The 18841-nt window shown below is 58.5% G+C and overlaps 1 protein-coding gene across 1 annotated transcript in view; it reads left to right on the forward strand.

The window, feature by feature from the left end:
• PLXNA4 (plexin A4) overlaps window positions 1–18841 on the forward strand; it is a 420485-nt gene that overhangs the window by 337007 nt on the left and 64637 nt on the right. The window contains exons 9-10 of the mRNA XM_062198967.1: window positions 763–877; window positions 9986–10186. Coding sequence (XP_062054951.1) covers window positions 763–877; window positions 9986–10186 — 316 coding nt within the window. The remainder of the gene's footprint in view (window positions 1–762; window positions 878–9985; window positions 10187–18841) is intronic.

Raw genomic sequence — 18841 nt, forward strand, 5'->3', positions numbered from 1 at the left:
CCCTCCATGAGGCCTGGTGGGGGAGTTGCGCCATGAAAACCTTGGACACGAGGCCAAGACTGTCCCAGAGACATCAGTAGCCCCGAGAATCATGGGAGCAGGCCGCAGGGACACCCCTCCCCTCAAATCCCTGGCTTGCCTGCAGAGTCGGCCAAGTGGAGGAAGCGGTCCCCGGATGGTAAAAGAGCAGGTGCAGAGTATGGGGCCTGCTCGTGGTGGCAGCACCAAACCCACGGGGAACAGCGGGCCTGGGCCGTGCAGGGCTTCTCCTGGGTGGAAGGGCTCTGGGGATCCTGGGACAAGGGGCCCGCGTTGGGTTTTGAGGCAGTGAGAGGCTCTTGTGGAGGGGCCTTTGTTTGCTGGGGGAAGGGTGGGGCTGGGGCAAGCCACTGAGAGGGAGGCCATGTGCCGAGGGGTGGCCTCGGGGGCTTCATCCACCAGGTGGGGGCCACGCAGCTCCTTGAGAGCTGAGATGCGTGTGCAGTTGACCTGTAACCTGGCTGTGGTTGCCCCAGCTCCTAGGTCTCTCTGGACCTACCCCTCTGTGGCAGAGCCTGAAGGGCCCAGGCTGTGGAGATGGAGGGAGACTGAGCAGGCCCTGGGAGAACAGGTTGGGCCTGAGAGGTCAGGAGGCCAGGGACGAAAAGATGACCCGCGTATGCTCTGGGCACGTCCCGGGGTGGCTCTCTGGATGCTGCCAGTCTCGGTCTGGGCTCTGGCTCAGCCAGTTCTGTGATCTGTGCCTCTTCCCTCTGCACCCAGCTGCCTGTCGTGCGTGGAGAGCCCCTACCGCTGCCACTGGTGCAAATACCGGCACATGTGCACCCACGACCCCAAGACGTGCTCCTTCCAGGAAGGCCGAGTGAAACTGCCTGAGGTAGGTCCCTAGGGTGGTGAGTGCCGCTTGCTGGGAGGTCGTCTCCAGGAGGAGACCCCTGGGACCACCCCTTCTTCCCCAACCCTGGCTCTTGAAGGGCACACAGCATGAAGGCAGTGACCAAGCCAAGCCCTGCCCAGCGGCTGTGAGTTCTGAGCTTGCCCTACAGGTCTCTGCAGCCTGGAGGACCCCCTGCCTGCCAGGGGGGTTCCCAGAGAGACAGGGTGGGTCCTAGTGAGCATCGTTGTGCTCAGCAGGACTGTGTTCGGGATCCCAGGCCATCCCTCAGCGCTCAGGTCACAGGGCAGAGCTGAGACCAGAGGGGACGCGTTGAGTAAAAGGAAAGAGGAAACAAGAATCAAAGAGTGGTTGACATGTCCGCCAGAGGGCATTGCCGAAGTGAGCGCCCAGCCAGCAGCTTCCGCCTCACCTGAGAACATACGAGAGAGGCAATGCCTCGCGCCGCAGCCCGGACCCTGAGTAGGAAGCCCTGGGCTGGGCTCAGCCGTCAGGTGCTCACGGCCCTGCCAGGTGACGCGGGGGCTCAGCGGTAGAAGAATCCCTGGGGAAGTCGGCGAGGTAGGCTGCATGGCCAGTACCTCCTGCGGCCTCCTGATGTTTGCTCTTTTCCTTGAAAACTCTCCATCACCGTTGCAAAAGCACTTCCGTGCCGCCGTCTTTGCCTCACTTAGAATGTGGGTCTGGGGGCCAGGGCCCTCGGAGGTAACAGCATAGACCGCGGCTGGGAGAAGTCTGCTGCTCCCAGGAGCCTGCGTGGCCCCGGCAGTGGGCTGCCGGTGGATCGGAACACAAGGCTGTGCTTGAGCGACAGACTGGTACACAGGCTGAAGTGTAGGCGGCGTTGGTTGGGTTCTGCTGGATTTTCCAACAGTAGCACAGAGCTGCTGCCAGCCTGGCCTGCTCTCCCTCAGCCAACCTAGGCCCAGGCAGGCTACGGCACCCGCCCCACCACCCCCAGCCACACACACACACACACACACAGGTGCCCTGACCGTGTGGCAAGCCCCCCAGCTGTGAGGGCACAGACCTGTCCAGGGGACAGCAGGGACATCCAGAGAACAGAGAGACCCGTCACAGGACCCTTGCCCCTGCCCGCAGACTTGCACCCCACTCTGAAGCCAAAACTCTTCATGGCAGGAGAGAAGCTGTGTTGTATCTGAGGCTGAGAGGGAACATGGACGCACATCTATCCCAACAGCTGCTGGGCGGGCCCCCGGCACAGGGACACCAGACTGCACTACGCCCAGCTGTCAGGAATCCAGAACCCAAATCCTGCTCCTCCTGGGCCCTGATGGCTGAGCAGCCGTCCCACAGGTGGAGAGGAAGGAGCAGTTCATTTTAGAAGGAAAGGCTCTGTGTGGAGAGGTGGTCACACAAACCCTGCAGGTTTCAGAACAAAACGAGACTGTGGAGCCCCCGCTCCCCTCCCCCAGGACCTTCCCTCTGTGTGCAGATGGAACTGGTTGCTCTGATTTGTCATCAGGAAAGGAGCCCAGGCCTGGGCTGTCCCTTTACATGGGGAGGGCAGACCGCAGGTGCACCCGAGTGAGGCTCCTGTGTGTGTGTGTGTGTGTGCGTTTCCTTCATAGCTTTCACAAAGACCAGATGGCTCTAAAGGGAATAGGAGAGGTGTGAGCGGGACAGCCGGTGGGCTCACCCTTGGATGAAGAGCTGATAAAGGTCGCACGGTTTTATCAGCCCACCTGGGCCTTTAGGGTGGGTCAGAAGCAGAAGGCAGGGGGGGACAGGGCCCCAAGAAGCGTCCCAGGGCTGTGTGTGTCTGAAACCCGCTGATAACCTCATGGGAGCGGAGACAAAGTGGTCATTCAGGCTCTCTCGCCAGCTTTCCAGACAGAGGTTTTATGTGTGGAGAGGCCCAGGGATAAAATAAAAGCCGATCTGGTGGATTTCAAAGGCCCTTCATCATTTAATTACCTTGAAGGAGGTTTTCAAATTTCTCTGCTTTCTTTCCCGTGTGCTCCTCTCGTCCCAAGTTTCTTTTCTTGTAAATGTATAAAAGGAGCTTGCATCAGTACTGCTCAGAAAGGGAGAAAAGAAAGTAAAGCAAGGGCACACCGTGTTCCCCGGAGCCACGAAGGGATCCAGCTAGAAGGATCCCGGGAGCACCCAGCTACAAGGTGGTCCCTGCACCCCACCACGTGGGCCTGGCCCTGCCAGAGGCTGCCGGGGACTTGGAGCCCCTCGGGCCCCTGAGAAGGGCACGGAGTCGGAGACAGACAGAGGGACATGGAGGTGAACCAAGCTACCCCCGCTGCCCTACAGTTCTCGTCCCGTCACACGGGCCCAGTTAGAGTGAGGCTGGCAGGCTGTGCAGCGAGAGGCCCCACTGTGGCTTGGCGTTGCCTGTGCCTCCCCATTGCATTGTTGCGTGGCGTGATCTCTGGCTGTGCCTTAGCCTGGGTGCCTGCTGATTCTAAGAGCAGGACACTCTGAGGGTCCTGGAGGTCACATCCACCCAAGGCAATACTGGGGCCATCTTGAATGTGACCATGGAGAAAAAAGCCAGCACTGAGCACCTCCCGGTGGGCCAGCAGGGTGCTGTAGCCCCCGCTCCCTGGTGAGTGAGCCGCAAACACGTCTTTGTGAACGGCTGACTGCTCGAGCCCCTTTGGGGCGGCAGAAGGAGGCCTTGCTGCTCAAAACCCAGAGGGAAGTCCCAAAGTCTACTGTGCGCTATGACCTCCTTGTTACGTTCTTTTGTTTTCTGCGTTTTCCCGTTCTGTATGTAGATTTTAGCATTGTAGGTGTGTCTGGGAGGAGGCAGTGGAGGAGCATGGGGTAGTAAGGAAAGTAGAGCATCGGAAGCCGGTTTTGTGGCAGTCCCCAGGCACACACGTCTCCACACCCGGGAAGGGCTGGCTCACGGCAGGAGCCTCTGCCGTCCTCCTGTGAAGTAGCTGTTGGTCCCTGGTGACTCTGAACATTTCTCATTGGCGAAGCACCGTGCAAGGTGAAACGCCGAGCGACAGCTGGGGCGGTCTGGTTTAGAGATGCGTGCCGCGGGGCCGTGGGGCCGTGTGATCCTAACATTCCATCGTGCTAGGTAGCAATGAGCTGGACAGCACCTGGGAGAAGCGCATGCCCAAGGAGAGCTCAGGTCAAGGCCTCGGTCTCCCAGTTTGGCCTGGCAGTGACCCTGGCTCGGCTCCGCGGCCTGCAGCTACCCTGGACAATCAGGCCAAGACCTGCAAGTCCCTGGGTTTTCACTCCCTCCTGCCTCTGAGTTAGGGACGCAGACAGAGCCCTTCTTGTTAGCCAGAGGTCAGGCTGCCAGGTGGCTTTCGCCAGCACCACCGTGTCCCCCTAGGAATGCTTTCATCTGCGTGCGTCTCCCAGTTCCAACACGGGCTTTGTCGACCGTCTCCGGGGATGCTGAATTAGCTCTTTTTCCCCCCTGAACAAAGAGCATGTTCAGGTGAAGTTATTGGTCTGGAACGGAGAACTGGCGGATCATTGTTGTTATTATATTAATGGGGAGTATTATAACATAATTACGATGATTAGAAACAGAGTGCCCGATAACATATGCCGTTTATAGTAACTGTATTCCAGTTACAAGGAATGATTTTGTTTCAGCTAATGATGGCATTGTGATAACAACCTTGGATCTCCACATCAGCCGTCAGTGCCTGGGTACCGAGTAGAACCAGGGAGAGGAGAGGAGAGGTGGCACTGGACGGGGGTGACCGCGTGTGTCTGCTCTCACACCCTGGGCTGCTTCTCTCGCCCCATTGGAATGGCCTTCTGCTGGGGCAGCCGAGCCAGGCCCACCCCTGTGGCGAGCTGGAGGAGCCGCCGGCCCCACCTGCCCTTGGCACGGCACTGCTCCTCCTCCACAGGCCGGTCTGGCCGTCCCAGCAGGCCTGTGCACTTAATAACGGTGATTTCGGGGAAACCAACAGGAACATCCATGGAAAAGCAAATCCACTGGCAGGAATCTGCCCTCGAGAGACTGTTCTGTGTTTTGTTTTGTTTTGTTTTGTTTTTTTCCCTTCTAAAGTGAGAAGGGGCAGCAAAGTGAGCTGGCCTGATGCTGTGTTCTCCAGGCCAGGGCCTCAAGGCCGGCAGGTGTTCAGGCTCAGAGGAGGAGGGTCCTAGGAGCGCCTCTCTCCACTTGAACTTCAGCCGAGTGCTCACTGCAGAGAACAGTTGCAGGATCAGAGGAGGCAAACGAATTCTGTTTGATTCACAAAGCTGTGCTTGAAAGGTTCTCCCAACATCCTGACCACCGCAACTCACCTGAGAAGACTTCCAGAGCCAAGACGTGGTGTCCTCAAGTCTGCTCTGGGCCTGAAGGTCTGCAAGGCGGGGAACGTCCCCAGACTGCCCTGTTCCCCGTGCCCCAGACAAGGGCAGGCCACGGGCATTCCCCCACGGGCTGTGCTCTGGAGGGTCATCCAGCCAGCCCACCTTGCTGGTGATCTGCTTGCCTCCCTGCAGAGGAGCCCTTCACCCTCCTTTAAGCAAGCCAAGCCCAGACCCAGCTTAGAGAACTTGTCTCTAAGCCAGGCACCACCCCCTACCCTGGGTATTCAATTATCCAGACAACTTCTCTTTCCATCCGTCTGCGCTGCCCCTCCCCCTAAGGTTCTGGGTACTTCCTCTCTATATTATTACTTTCACTCTCCATAAACCAGCCCATCGTAGATCATGCTAATGGCATTATAAACTCAGAGAACAGCAAGAGAATATATGGCGCGTGACATTTGTGTATTGGGCGCCATGGATCCGAGAAGGTAAGCGCGTATATGGTTAGAGGACCGGTGTGGCTGGGGCTGGCTGGTCTCTGGAATTGCTGGAGGCTAAAGTGATTGGGGGTGGGGAGACATGACCTGCAAATCACTTATTCCTCAGCTGCCCAGGCTCTGCTCCCTCTCTAAGAGCTTCGTGTTCTTCATTCTGGGCTGTAACAACTCGACTCAGAGAATTAGAGCTCTCATCTTGTAAACACACCGGGGGCTGTAAATCCACCCCCTCTGCCTCCTTCGCTGGCAGCCCAGCCCTGCAGGCAGCCTTTTCTCTCCCGGCCAGGCAGCATTCTTTATGTCCTTGTTCAATTATTTAAATCAGCAATGAAACCTTTGTATAAGGCAGCCGCTGACATGCTGGACACGGTGGACGGAGAGGCATCGCTCTGGCTTTCAGGGTTCGACTTTGAGTTCCTGCTCCCTGCAATTAGTAGCACTGTCTGTATTTTGTGTGCATTTGAGTGGAGACCAAAATGCACTTTCTTTATTTTGTGTGCATATAAGTGGAGACCAAAATGCACTTTCTTTATTTTGTGTGCATATAAGTGGAGACCAAAATGCACTATATTTATTTTGTGTGCATTTGAGTGGAGACCAAAATGTGCAAGGGGCAGCCACCCCCTACTGCGAAGCCATGGAAGGTTTGCTGGAGCCCCGAGCCCCTGCCACTCCCCGCCACCCCTCAATCCATTCTTACGCCTGCACCCTGTAGCCACTGGCACACCCAGCCTCCCAGGGCACCTGCTTCTTACTTGCGATCCTGTGGAGTACAGGTGTTTTCCGTCCTCCACGAGCTGGCCCTGTCAAATGTCAGTTTGGAAAAATACGCACCCTGAGAAGCGCCGAGTGGTATGGTGCTGAACAGTTCTGGACAGGGTCAGCTCCCAGCTGTGGGTAAAGTCGATCAGAGGATCGGTAAGGTACTGTGCTTGTAGCCACTGCGAGTCCTGAGTGAGGCAGCCGGTGTCCCGGGTGTCTCCATCCTGAACCGTGGAGGTGATCAGATGTGCTAAGATCCGAGAGGAGGCAGCAGGTAGATGTGTGCAAGGCAGTGGAGGAGGTGGCGTGTGCCCTGCATTGAACCCTGGTACCCACTGAACCCTGGTACCTAGAGTCTCCACAGCAGCACATCCTGCCCTCCAGAGCCAGTGCCCTCTCACCCGTGCGCCATATCAGCAGCCACACTCCCATTATTAGAGTAGTAAGATACTTCGTCACTGGCAGGCAGTTGCACATCCAGGAGGCCCACCTGCCTCACCATCACAGCCCCTCCATGCTCATTTACCTGGTTATTTTGAATACTGCGCTTTGGGCTGGTTGAGCAGGTGTTCGTGTGCCCATTTTAGAGCTGGGAAAACTGAGCTTCGAACAGATTAAACAAGTACAGAGATGCGGTCCAGGTTGTTTGTTAGGTGAATACTAGTGCTGGGCTTAAAAGGAAAATAAACTGTTCTCTTATCAGTCACGGGGCACCAAATGTACAGGTTTCCTCCATACTGAACAGTGCTCCAGTTCTCTCAGGCCGCCCCAGGTAGCCCAGTTTATCTCCATTCTGACTCTGCCTACCAGGAGTCAGCCTCCGATCCCACAGGGCAAGGGCTCAGCCCCACAAGGCCACACCCCCTTCAGGTCCACTCGCAGCCTTCTCCCCGCCCCCTCCACCCTGCCAACTCCTCAAGAATTCCAAAGGTTTTAGAAGCTCCGTGCCAAGAAGCAGGGTCGGAGACCAGGTACCCGTTTCTTATTATGTTCCGGTGTCCCCGGGGATCCACACCCACAGCCTCACCCTTGTATGGTGAGGGATGCAGAGGGCTGGAGGGACCTGCCCAAGGCCACCTGGGTGCTGGCCGGTCTCCTGTCTCAGAGTCTGCAGCTTCAGGATGTCACCAGACAAGGGAGCAGAGGGCGTAGCAGGGCGCTCCCTACCCGCCCCCTGGCCGCTGGGGTACTTGGAGCCACTGGATTTATAGGCCTGTGTGGGGCAGGAGCAGGAGTGACAGTGGGCACTGACAGGTGTTTATGGAAAAGGCACGCAGGGGGCGGGGGCAAGGAAGATGGGTCCTTTGGATGTGAGGTGGGAGCAGGGCGCGGGGCAGGGGGGGAAGGGGAGGAAGAAACCCGCATCTGAAGCTCACTGAGTGCCCAGAGCTTCATGTGGGGCCATTCCTGGAATCCCCCAAAGTGCACCCAAGAAGGAATTGTAATCCTCACTGAGGCTGAAGGCAAGCAATGAGGAGAGCACTGTTCATGACATTGGGGCCCATGGGGAAACTGGTGTGGACCCCCAGCCCCTGGCTCCCCAGCCAGACTCTCTAGTTGAGGAACTACAAAGGGTAGGACCCAGGCCAGGGGCCTGAACCCCTGGACATGAACCCAGGGCCCCAAGCGCGAGGTGTGGAGCAGCGCAGACATGGCTTTGGAGTGGCCCACGACTTTCCCACCTGGGGGTAGTCTTGGCACGAGGCAGGTTGCAGTCTGAGATGATGGGTGCCAACGCCTTGTTGCCCAGGGAGAAAGTGCCGTTTTGCTTTTCACTTAAGAGGGGCACTGGGGTCATGAGCAGCAGCACTAGAGGCAAAGCTGCCCTGCCCAGCCCCAGGGCCTCCCCAATTATTGTTGAAGAATTTGCTCCCAGGGCCACGGACCTTTTCATACATAGACCAGGCTTTCCCGGGCTCGCTGGCAGTCAAGACTCAGCGGCCAACCCCCAGGGAGCCTGGGTGCGACTCTTGGGAAGGACAAGGGAGCCTGCGTCAGGACGTCCTTCCTCTTCCTGGCTGCTTACTATTCCGCCGTGCGTGCGTGTGCTGGCCGTGCATCCATCCACGGACACGTGAGCTGTGGAGTGCAAATAACTATGCAAGGCTCTGCGTCCCTTTCTCCGGGGGTTACACGGAGGGGTGCAGCTGCTCCTCAGAGTCACAGTGTGGCAGCCTGGAGGCTGGGGGGTGCAGAAGTCAATGGCTTGGGGTGAGGCTCCATCTGGGACCGTCTGGGGACAGGGCCCGCGGTCCTCTGGCTCCCTCTCTTTCTCCAAGCGTCCCTTGGAGCTTTCCCTGGCCTTCTCTCTTCTCTTTTGCCATTTCCCCCGCCTCCTTTGCTGTCCTCTGTTCTCATGGCCAGGACAGAAGAGACTGCCACCCCCAAGCATGCCTGGGTAAGATGGGCGGAGCCTTGGAGTCCCACCCAGTCAACCAATGAGGAGGTTGAGTGTCGGAGTTGGGTTGTCGTGAGCTCAGGGTCCCACGGCAGGCCCAGAAACCGAAGCAGGCTCGAGGCCAGTTTTGTTAGGGTGCAGCTTTCAATGGCCCCAGAGAGCTGTTCGGTTTGTGCTAGCTTAGGAGCCCGGGAGCGACAGCTGTGGGTTGTCTGGTCTCCTTCCCCCCATGGCATCTGTCCTGCCTTCCTCACCTGGGATGGGCCCTGTGGAAGGAGGAAGTCTCTGCTGAGAGTCACCTGTGAGCCCGTGACGAGGCGTCCTCAGCAGCGATGTGGCTCCCATGGCAGCCTGCCCTGGGCTAGGCTCTCTTTGTGTGCCCAGGGACACAGGGGCCTCGCTCCTGCCCACGCCAGTCAGGCCCAGATACTGACTCCCAGCAGGTGCCCCAGCACAGCACCACCTCCTGCTGCAGACCCAGTCTCTTCCAGGCCGTCCCGTCCCGGACAGAGCTTGTGGCCCGGGTGACCACCCCACGTGGCTCCAGGGGTGAGCGTGCCCATTGCTGGCAGCTAAGAGCAGCTCGGTGTGTTTCTGCTCTGAGGGGCAATTCCTTGGGGTCAGCCCATCCCTAGAGCTCATTAGAAGCTTCTGGATTCAGCAGACCTCTGGAGCCTATTCCAGAATATTCTAAGTGTCACACTCAGCCGTGTACGGAAGGCTCCCCCCTGGCCCGGCCTATGTGTGGTCCAGAGCCAGAGCTGAGCGCAGGGCCTTGCCTCCCTGTGGGCTGTCCCACACAGCCCACCAGCCCCAAGTCTTGGCCACCTGGAATGTAGCAGGCCAGGAGGCTATCAGTGGCCATGGGATGGGTGCCTGCCAGCAGCAGCAGTCTTGCTAGGCTGGGAGGAGATGGCAAGAGTGTCAGAGACTCAGGCGTGCAGGGGGAGGCGCTGAAAGGACCCTGAGGGTGGACCCAAGACTGTGAGCCCCCTCCTCCCCAGGGATTTCCCTACCCCATTCCCGAGAGCCCGGGGCCTCCTAGGGCGTGTCTGGGGGAGGTAGCAGCATGGAGCCTGGTGGGGAAGGGGTATCTGCAGAGACCTCTGCCCCTTTGGCTTCCTGGCGGCATGCGACCTGAGCTGTTTCCTCTGCCCCCAGGACTGCCCCCAGCTGCTTCGCGTGGACAAGATCCTGGTGCCCGTGGAGGTGATCAAGCCCATCACCCTGAAGGCCAAGAACCTGCCTCAGCCGCAGTCGGGGCAGCGTGGCTACGAGTGCATCCTCAGCATCCAGGGCGGCGAGCAGAGAGTGCCTGCCCTGCGCTTCAACAGCTCCAGCGTGCAGTGCCAGAACACGTCTGTGAGTGGCCCCCGCTGGCCCGGCCCCGTGCCTCCCCCCCAGGCCCGGCTCTGCAGATCCGTTCCTCTCCCTGCCCACCTGCTTACTCTACCCTGCTCGTACACCCTTGGTGCCCTCACATGGGCCCCAGTGCTGTGCTGGGCTCTGCAGCCACCCAGTGTGTGTGCGCCTAGTTGCAACCCTGTCGGGAGGAGGGGCTGCTGGACCAGCCGAGGGACCACTGAGCCCTGTCTGCTGGCAGAGGGAGCTGACCAGGAGCACGCTGCTTAGATCAGCTCGGGCCCTGCCCAGTGCTCAGAAATCCATGGTAAGCCCAGGCTCTGTTGGTAAGGGGTCGGCTGCCCCAGGCTGCCCGAGTGGACCAGCTGACTGTCACCCTTCCTGCCCTCCTTGCCCTCCTCGCTGTGTTGCCTTCCCAGCTCCTGCTCTGGTCTCACTGGCTGCTTCTGGGCTCTTGGCTGTGCATCCAGATGTGCAGAGACAAAGATGGGACTTTTTTATATTTGAGTTTATTTATTTATTGGAAAGCAGAGTGACACAGAGAGAGAGAGCGAGCAAGAGAGCGAGAATGTGTGCGCTTCTATCTGGTGGTTCACTCCCCAATGGCCACAACAGCCAGGGCTGGGCCAGGCTGAAACCAGGAGCCTGGAGCTCCATCTGGGTCTCGCACGTGGGTGGCAGGGACTCAGTACTTGGTACATCTTCTGCTGCTTTCCCAGGCGGGAGTGGGCAGACTTCTTGACTCCTGACATTTTCAAGGTGCAGAGAAAACCTCCAAGTTCTTTACTGTGCAAAAGCAGATCGGGGCCTGGGACAGATTTAGGTTCGGGGACCCAGTCGCGTGCAGTCTAGGAATCTTTAAGGTCGAAGTGTGATGTCAGAGCTGCAGCGTGAGCTGTTAGGCGGTGCAGGTAGGAGCAGGCCCTGAAGCCGGAGCTCCGCCCACTCTGGGGTAACCTTCGCCTGCCCACCTGCTCAGTGGCTCGCTGGAGGTCACACAGCTGGTATGAGGTGCGGCTGGGCTGCACTTGGGCCCCACTCCTACATGGTGACTGTATCTGAGGCTGTCATGGAGGACCTCCAAGAGAGTTCCAGACAAAGGATTTCACCGGAACTCCCCATTCTTGGTGCAGGAGGATGAGGGCTCAGGGTGGCCCACACACCTGCTTAAGGCTGCCCAGCATCCCAGGGACAAAAATCCCAACCTGTCACCCCCTCCCCCGGCTTCCCCTGGGCACCGCCCCGCCTCCCCCCAGCAACCAGAAAGGTTTTTTTTTTTTTTTTTTTTTCCTTAGATTTCTGCAGGGATCTGGATTAAACCTGCCGGCCAGGGGTGATATTGAACACCTCTTGCTTCCTCGTAAATTCTGGAGGCCCGGCAGACAAGCCCCGTAGGCTTGGCTCAAGTAAATCTCCCCAAACGAGGTCCCTGTGCAGAGAGAGAAAACCTGAGCCCCACCTCGCACTCTGCAGACACAAGCGGAGATTTCAGACCCTGGAGAAAATGGCCAGGGTTCCTGGGAGGAGCCGCACCCGGGAGAGAGGGTTAAGGAGGGAAGACAGAGTCTGCAGCCTCAGTTGGCACACTCTGGGCTCCCCGCAGCAGGGCACAGACAATGCCCTGGGCCCTATGCTTTGGCTGCCTCAGTTAGACAAAGGTACCCCAGGCATTAATGCGAGTTCACTGGAGCTCCCTCTGTGCCCTGGGGGCCGACTTCACGGTCCCAGGGCTCACTGGGGCTTTCTGTCATTCTCTACACTGCCTTGGATCGGAGGCCCATTGGGCTGCAATGTCCTCCACCTGATAAGGGAGCCTCAGTGGGCACAGGGGACCCCCAAATATGGGAGCCAGCATCCCGCGCAAGGGGATCTGGGTAGCCCTGGGCAGGTGCGAGCCGCCCCTCCTCTGTGGTGGCCTCTCCCTGGAGTGGCTGAGGTTGGAACGAGCATGGGCACCACGTGGGCATCTACTTTCTGGGGCCCTGAGAAGTCTGCCGGTCCCACAGCACCTTGTGTCTGGGGTTCCCATCGGGAAAGCTGACACCCCAGGGCCCAGCAGTCACTGCTGCTTCCGAGGCCCGAGTACTCCTGAGTGCATGGGCTCAGGCTCTTCTAGATCTGCTTCCCGGGGCGGTGGAGATGGGAGACAGAGGGGCTGAAGGCCCCAAGCCCGAGGCTGTCACCATGAGGATGGGACCTGACCACCCCTGGACACTTGGGAGCAGCCGGCTGCACGCTGGCCCCCGGGGTTTCAGCAGCAGCCTGTGGCCCCCTCACCTGCTGCAGACCAGAACTGGGTGCCTCCAGGTGACGGCTCCCCGGGGGCTGTGTCATTTCCACACCCCCAGTCATCGGGGAGCTTGTTTCTCTACCATTTTCAAGTCTGAGAAACTGAGACAAGAGGAGAGGGGCCCCCTGGCCCCACCAGGACTCACTGGAGTCCCACGATTTTTTTTTTTTTCCTTTGACAGGCAGAGTAGATAGTGACAGAGACAGACAGAGAGAGAGAAAGGTCTTCCTTTTTGCCGTTGGTTCACCCTGCAATGGCCGCCGCAGTTGGCGCGCTGTGGCCGGCACACCACGCTGATCCGAAGCCAGGAGCCAGGTGCTTCTCCTGGTCTCCCATGCGGGTGCAGGGCCCAAGCACTTGGGCCATCCTCCACTGCCTTCCCGGGCCATAGCAGAGAGCTGGCCTGGAAGAGGGGCAACTGGGACAGAATCCGGCACCCTAACCGGGACTAGAACCTGGTGTGCCGGCGCCGCAAGGCGGAGGATTAGCCTGTTAAGCCACGGCGCCGGCCAGAGTCCCACGATTCAGGAGGGCTCTGCTCTGACTTTTCCCAGGAGCCTCTATCTTTTCTTAAAAATTTTTGAAAAAGATTTTATTTTGAAAGTAGAGTTATAGACAGAGAGAGGGAGAGACAGAGAGAAAGGTCTCCTATCCACTGGTTCACTCCTCAAATGGCCACCTTGGCCGGAGCTGAGCCAACCCAAAGCCAGTTTTTTCTGGATCTCCCATGTGGGTGCAGGGGCCCAAGCACTTGGGCCATCCTCCACTGCTTTCCTAGGCCATCAGCAGGGTGCTGGGTCAGAAGAGGAGCAGCTGGGACTCGAACCAGCGCCTGTATGGGATGCACGTGCTGCAGGCAGAGGCTTAGCCTGCTGTGCCACAGGGCCAGCCCTGAGCCTCTGTCTTCAGGGGAAGCAGTGGAACCCTTGTGTTTTGCTGGTCCGGGCCAGGGCACTGCCTGCCACCAAGTGACTTCCTTAAGAGAGTTTTGGGGTCATAATCCAAGGCCTATAGGTCGCAGAGAATAAGACTGTCAGGCAGGATCAGACGCCTGGGGGGGTCTCTCCATCGTCCTGTTACAGAGGGGTTACCTGGGGTACAGAGAGGGCAAGCGACAAGCCCAGGTCACGCAGCAGAACTTGAACTCAGTTTCATGACACACCCACTGAGCCGACACTGGAGGGGAACTAGCAACTGAGCACTTTATCTGCAGGCTTTGGTGTCATCCCTGGGAGCAGGAGCTGGTCAGCCTTGGCAGGGATCGTGTGGAAGAAGACATTGTTTCCTTTGCTAACTCCACGAGCGATCTGGAATGGGAGCAGGAGGAAAGGCTGTGAGAGAGAGAGAGAGCGAGCCCCGGGTTTGGAGGGCAGAAAGAATTCTCCGAGGAGAGCAGAGGGAAATCAGGGCATACCGTGTGGGCTTCATGCTGGCTGCACGAGGCAGGCTGAGTCTCTCCGGCCCCATTATTTGGGGGCTGGCCCTGGGCCAATGACTGCAGCTCCCGAGGGAGATGGGAAGGGAAGGGGGCCCCCACGGGCAGGAGTGGGACGGGGGGCCACCGTGGGTGTGCATGGCCTACTTTAGACCAAGGCATCAGCAAAACATCAGGTGCAGCTAATAGCAGCGCCCAGCCACCACCTCTGTGGCTGGCTGTGGCCAGTGAGTGCCCAAAGGCCAGCTGGCTGGCTGGTGCTTTGCTCAACAGGGCTGGGGCTCCAGGCCAAGCTTCCCTGGACCCACACTGGCCTCTGGTTTTCTCTTGGTGCTTTAGTGCACCCCATGTGGCACAAAGGCATTTGGCCTGGTGGCCAAGGTGCCTGTGTCCCATAATGGGCTGGGTTCAGGTCCCAGCTATTCCTCTTCTACTCCAGCTTCCTGCTAGTGCACACCCCAGCAGGCGGTGGTGATGGCTCAAGTCCTTGGGTCCCTGGCTCTCATGTGGGAGACCTGGACTGAGTTCCCAGCTCCTAGTTGCCGCCTGGCCCAGCCCTGGCTGTTGTGAGCATCTGGGGAGTGAACTGTGAGATGGAAGCTCTGTCCATTTGTCTTTCTTTTTGTCTTTCCCTCTGTTTCTCTACCTCTTCAAAAAAACAAAGAAAAAGCCAGCTGACCTTATGCAAAGACTGCAGGTGAAAACAGGTCTGCTGAGCCCGGCAGGGCACCGCCTGGCTCCCTGCGTAGCCTCTCAGACCTGCTGGCCCAGATGGTAGAACTCCCCAGCAGAGGGCCTCTGCGCTGGAGACCAAGCAATGCTTGGAGGAAGGAGGGTCTCAGCTGTATAGATCTTCTCTTTGCTTTAGAAGGAGGAGATGGCCGGCGCCGTGGCTTAACAGGCTAATCCTCCGCCTTGCGGTGCTGGCACACCGGGTTCTAGTCCCGGTTGGGGCGCCGGATTCTATCCCGGTTGCCCCTCTTCCAGGCCAGCTCTCTGCTATGGCCCGGGAAGGCGGTGGAGGATGGCCCAAATGCTTGGGCCCTGCACCCGCATGGGAGACCAGGAGAGGCACCTGGCTCCTGGCTTCGGATCAGCGAGATGCGCTGGCCGTGGCGGCCATTGGAGGGTGAACCAACGGCAAAGGAAGACCTTTCTCTCTGTCTCTCTCACTATCCACTCTGTCTGTAAAAAAAAAAAAAAAAAAGAGGAGAAGCTGAGGTTCACTCTTTCCCAAGGTAACGGATGAAGTCATCCATCCGTCAGCACAGCGGTGGTGTGCCACACCTTAACTGGGCAGCTTCGCCTCCTGGGCTCCAGGAGCCTGTCGCCCCCCCGACGCAGCACTGGGCTCCGTGCAGCTCATGGCACGCCAGCTGCAGAGAGCCTCAGCGCTGAGCGGGGCGGGGCATGGGGGTCCACACCCCCCCAGCTGCTGCAGGAGAGCCCTCTGCCTGCACCCCCAGATGGGGTGCAGGTCTCTTTGTCCAGAGAGAGGGACTCTTAAGAACCCAGCCACTTCACTACACTAGAGACAGGGAGGGCGGCAGGGAGCACCCGGGGTCTGGGTTTCTGTAGTATTTCGTGGTTTGGTCTCAGAAATGGGGGTGGGGGGTGTGTGTGCAGAAAATGATGTCAGAGTATTTGGTCGTCAAAGCCTTTTATTTGTAATTTTCTTTAGAAATTCCTCACCTCCACATACACACGTGTACACACACACACACACACACTAGCACAGCGGGCTCTCATATGCATACAACCCCATATGCACCAAGTGTCTGGCACAGAAGCACTCCATATACAGACGCGTAAACACAGGGAATATAAACACTGCTTTGCAGAGCACCCCAAGTGTATAGACATGGATGAAAATACACAAAACATTGGAGCGCTGAGACTACGTGACAGACACCGTGTTTGGAGCATAGCACACGCTTTCTCCAAGTCTCACAGCGGTCCCAGGAGGCGTGAGCTGCTTCACAGTCCCGCTTTGCAAATGGGGAAACTGAGACTTGGATCGTTCACACAGCTGGTGGCTGGCAGAACACACTCTGTGTGTGTGTGTGTGAGTGCACGCAAATGTGCATTTGTGGATGCATGGATAATACCAGTGTGTGCGGTAACCTCTTCCCAGCCAGCACGCATGTAAACACAGGTGTGCACCCCGGCCCCACCCACATGCACCTGCAGAATTAATTGTCTTCCTAAGAGGGACCAGGAAGACTCTAATCACCACCTGCCGCTTCCACTTAGGGTTCTGGCTAGACCAGGCCTGGGAGGCAGACGCTGGGCTCCAGTCTTGCCTGAGCCACCACTGGCCTCCCCCCGCAAGGCTGGACCTCTGCCCTGGTCCCCCAGTGCAGCCTCCAGGTGATGAGAAGGTGCGCGTCCTAGGTTGGAGCAGCCAGCAATGCCTGGAGCTCTCTGGCTGATGGCCTCTCCCCACTGGGGCCTCCAAGGAGGCAAGGGATGGGAAGGTGCCCGGCCTGGCTGTGGGAGGCTGTGCTCTGGCCCTCAGTGAGTGCTCTCAGCCTCCCCTCCACCCCAGCCTCTCCCCTGGGTACATCATGGGGATTCCCCAGCTTCAGCCAGTACCAGGACCACAGAGGGGCTCAGAGCCTGACTCAGCAGGTCGGGGACAGGGCCTGGACTCTGCATCTTGACCTTGATCTTGACCTTGACTCTGACATAAGGATTCACAGACCCCAGGAACCACCAGTCTAGGAGCGGTTTTGTGAGAAAACTCAGGACCACGTGGGACGGACAAGCCCGCCTGCCCAGGGGTCAGACTTGCCTCTGGGACGGTGGTTACAGCAGCTCCCCACCCCCACCCCCACCCCCACCCCAGGTTCACTTGCTGCAGCTCAGTTAACCGAGGTCTGCTGCAGCCTGAAGATAGCAAATGTGAAATCCTGGAAGCAAACTGTTGGTAGGTTTTTGTTTTGTTTTGACAGGCAGAGTGGACAGTGAGAGAGAGAGACAGAGAGAAAGGTCTTCCTTTTGCCGTTGGTTCACCCTCCAATGGCCGCCGCGGTTGGCGCGCTGCGGCCGGCGCACCACGCTGATCCGAAGCCAGGAGCCAGGTGCTTCTCCTGGTCTCCCATGGGGTGCAGGGCCCAAGGACTTGGGCCATCCTCCACTGCACTCCCTGGCCACAGCAGAGAGCTGGCCTGGAAGAGGGGCAACCGGGACAGAATCCGGCGCCCCGACCGGGACTAGAACCCGGTATGCCGGCGCCGCAAGGTGGAGGATTAGCCTAGTGAGCCGCGGCGCCGGCCTGTTGGTAGGTTTTTAACTGCACTCCATTCTGAGCGGCCTGATGGACTCCCAGACCATCCTGCTGTCCCAACGGGAAGGGACTCAGCCCACTGCCCAGTGTGTCCACGCTGTGTACCTCACCCAGCCACCATCCAGTGTGTCCATGCTCTGTACTTCTCCAGCCACCATCCAGTGTGTCCACGCTGTACCTCACCCGGCCACCATCCAGTGTGTCCACACTGTACCTCACCCGGCCACTGGCCAGGGTGTCTACCCTGTGTACCTCACTCAGCCACCATCCAGTGTGTCCACTCTGTGTACCTCACTCAACCATCGTCCAGTGTGTCCACTCTGTGTATCTCCCCCGGCCACCATCCATTGTGTCCACTCTGTATACCTCACCCGCCCACTGTCCAGTGTGTCCACTCTGTGTACCTCACCCGGCCACCATCCAGCGTGTCCACTCTGTGTACCTCCCCTGGCCACCATCCAGTGTGTCCACTCTGTGTACCTCCCCCGGCCACCATCCAGCGTGTCCACTCTGTGTACCTCCCCCGGCCACCATCCAGCATGTCCACTCTGTGTACCTCGCCCAGCCACCATCTAGCGTGTCCACTCTGTGTACCTCGCCCAGCCACCATCTAGCATGTCCACTCTGTGTACCGCACTCAACCACCGTCCAGAGTGTCCTCTCTGTGTACCTTGCCCGGCCACCATCCAGCGTGTCCACTCTGTGTACCTCACTCAACCATCGTCCAGTGTGTCCACTCTGTGTATCTCCCCTGGCCACCATCCAGCGTGTCCACTCTTGTACCTCTCCTGCCCCTTAATCACAGAAGCCCCCTGGGCGATCAGATCAAGAGAGCAGAACAGAACCGTTCACAATGTGTGGCAGTCATCTGTGTGCTGTTATTGTCCATCTCGTCCTGTGCCTGTTTTCTCTTCCATTATTTCTGGGTGTGCATGTATAGGAAAAAGCATAGTGTATCTTGAGCTGGGTACTAGCCACAGGTTCAGGCATCCACTGGGGGTCTTGGGATGTGATCTCTGCTGGGGCCTGGGGGAGGTCTTACTGCACAGAGTCATAAGACGATCAGAGAGTCCAATGTGGTGTCTGCAGGGCCAGGTGGCTCTGTGCTTACTCTGAGGGTCCAAGTGGCCTTGGCCACCAGAGAGAGCTGGTGTGAGTGTGGGTGTGGGTGTGGGTGGCACAGACCAGTGTCTTGGGCACGCATTGCCAGACAGTTATGTTGCCATGTTGGACCCAGGGCAGAGTGTGGAGAAGCATGGACATGTGTCCAACTCACATGGCCACCGCATGGTCACCTCGGTGCACACTCTGTAGCGCTGGAACTTCCTGGACTGAAGGTTTCCACGTGTTTGTAGAAGCTTCTGCAAGCAGGCTTCAGACCTATCCCTGCCCAGAGGCTGGTGCACAGACAGCAGGCCCCTAGGTGTCTGCCCAGGCTGGGCACTCCTGATGAGTGTGGCTGTCCCCTCACTCGGGGAAGGTGCCACGCATACAGCAGGATAGCGTCAGCCAACACCCCCAGGCCCAGCCCCTCCAAACCATAACACGGAGTTCAAAGAGCCGTTGGCTCCGTAAACACAACCTCACACCAAGTGCCCTGGACGTCTCAGCCCCACTCCTGCATCCCAGCCCTGTGGTCAG

This window comes from Lepus europaeus, chromosome 1 (genome assembly GCF_033115175.1).
Source record: "Lepus europaeus isolate LE1 chromosome 1, mLepTim1.pri, whole genome shotgun sequence".
Classification (NCBI taxonomy): Eukaryota; Metazoa; Chordata; class Mammalia; order Lagomorpha; family Leporidae; genus Lepus; species Lepus europaeus.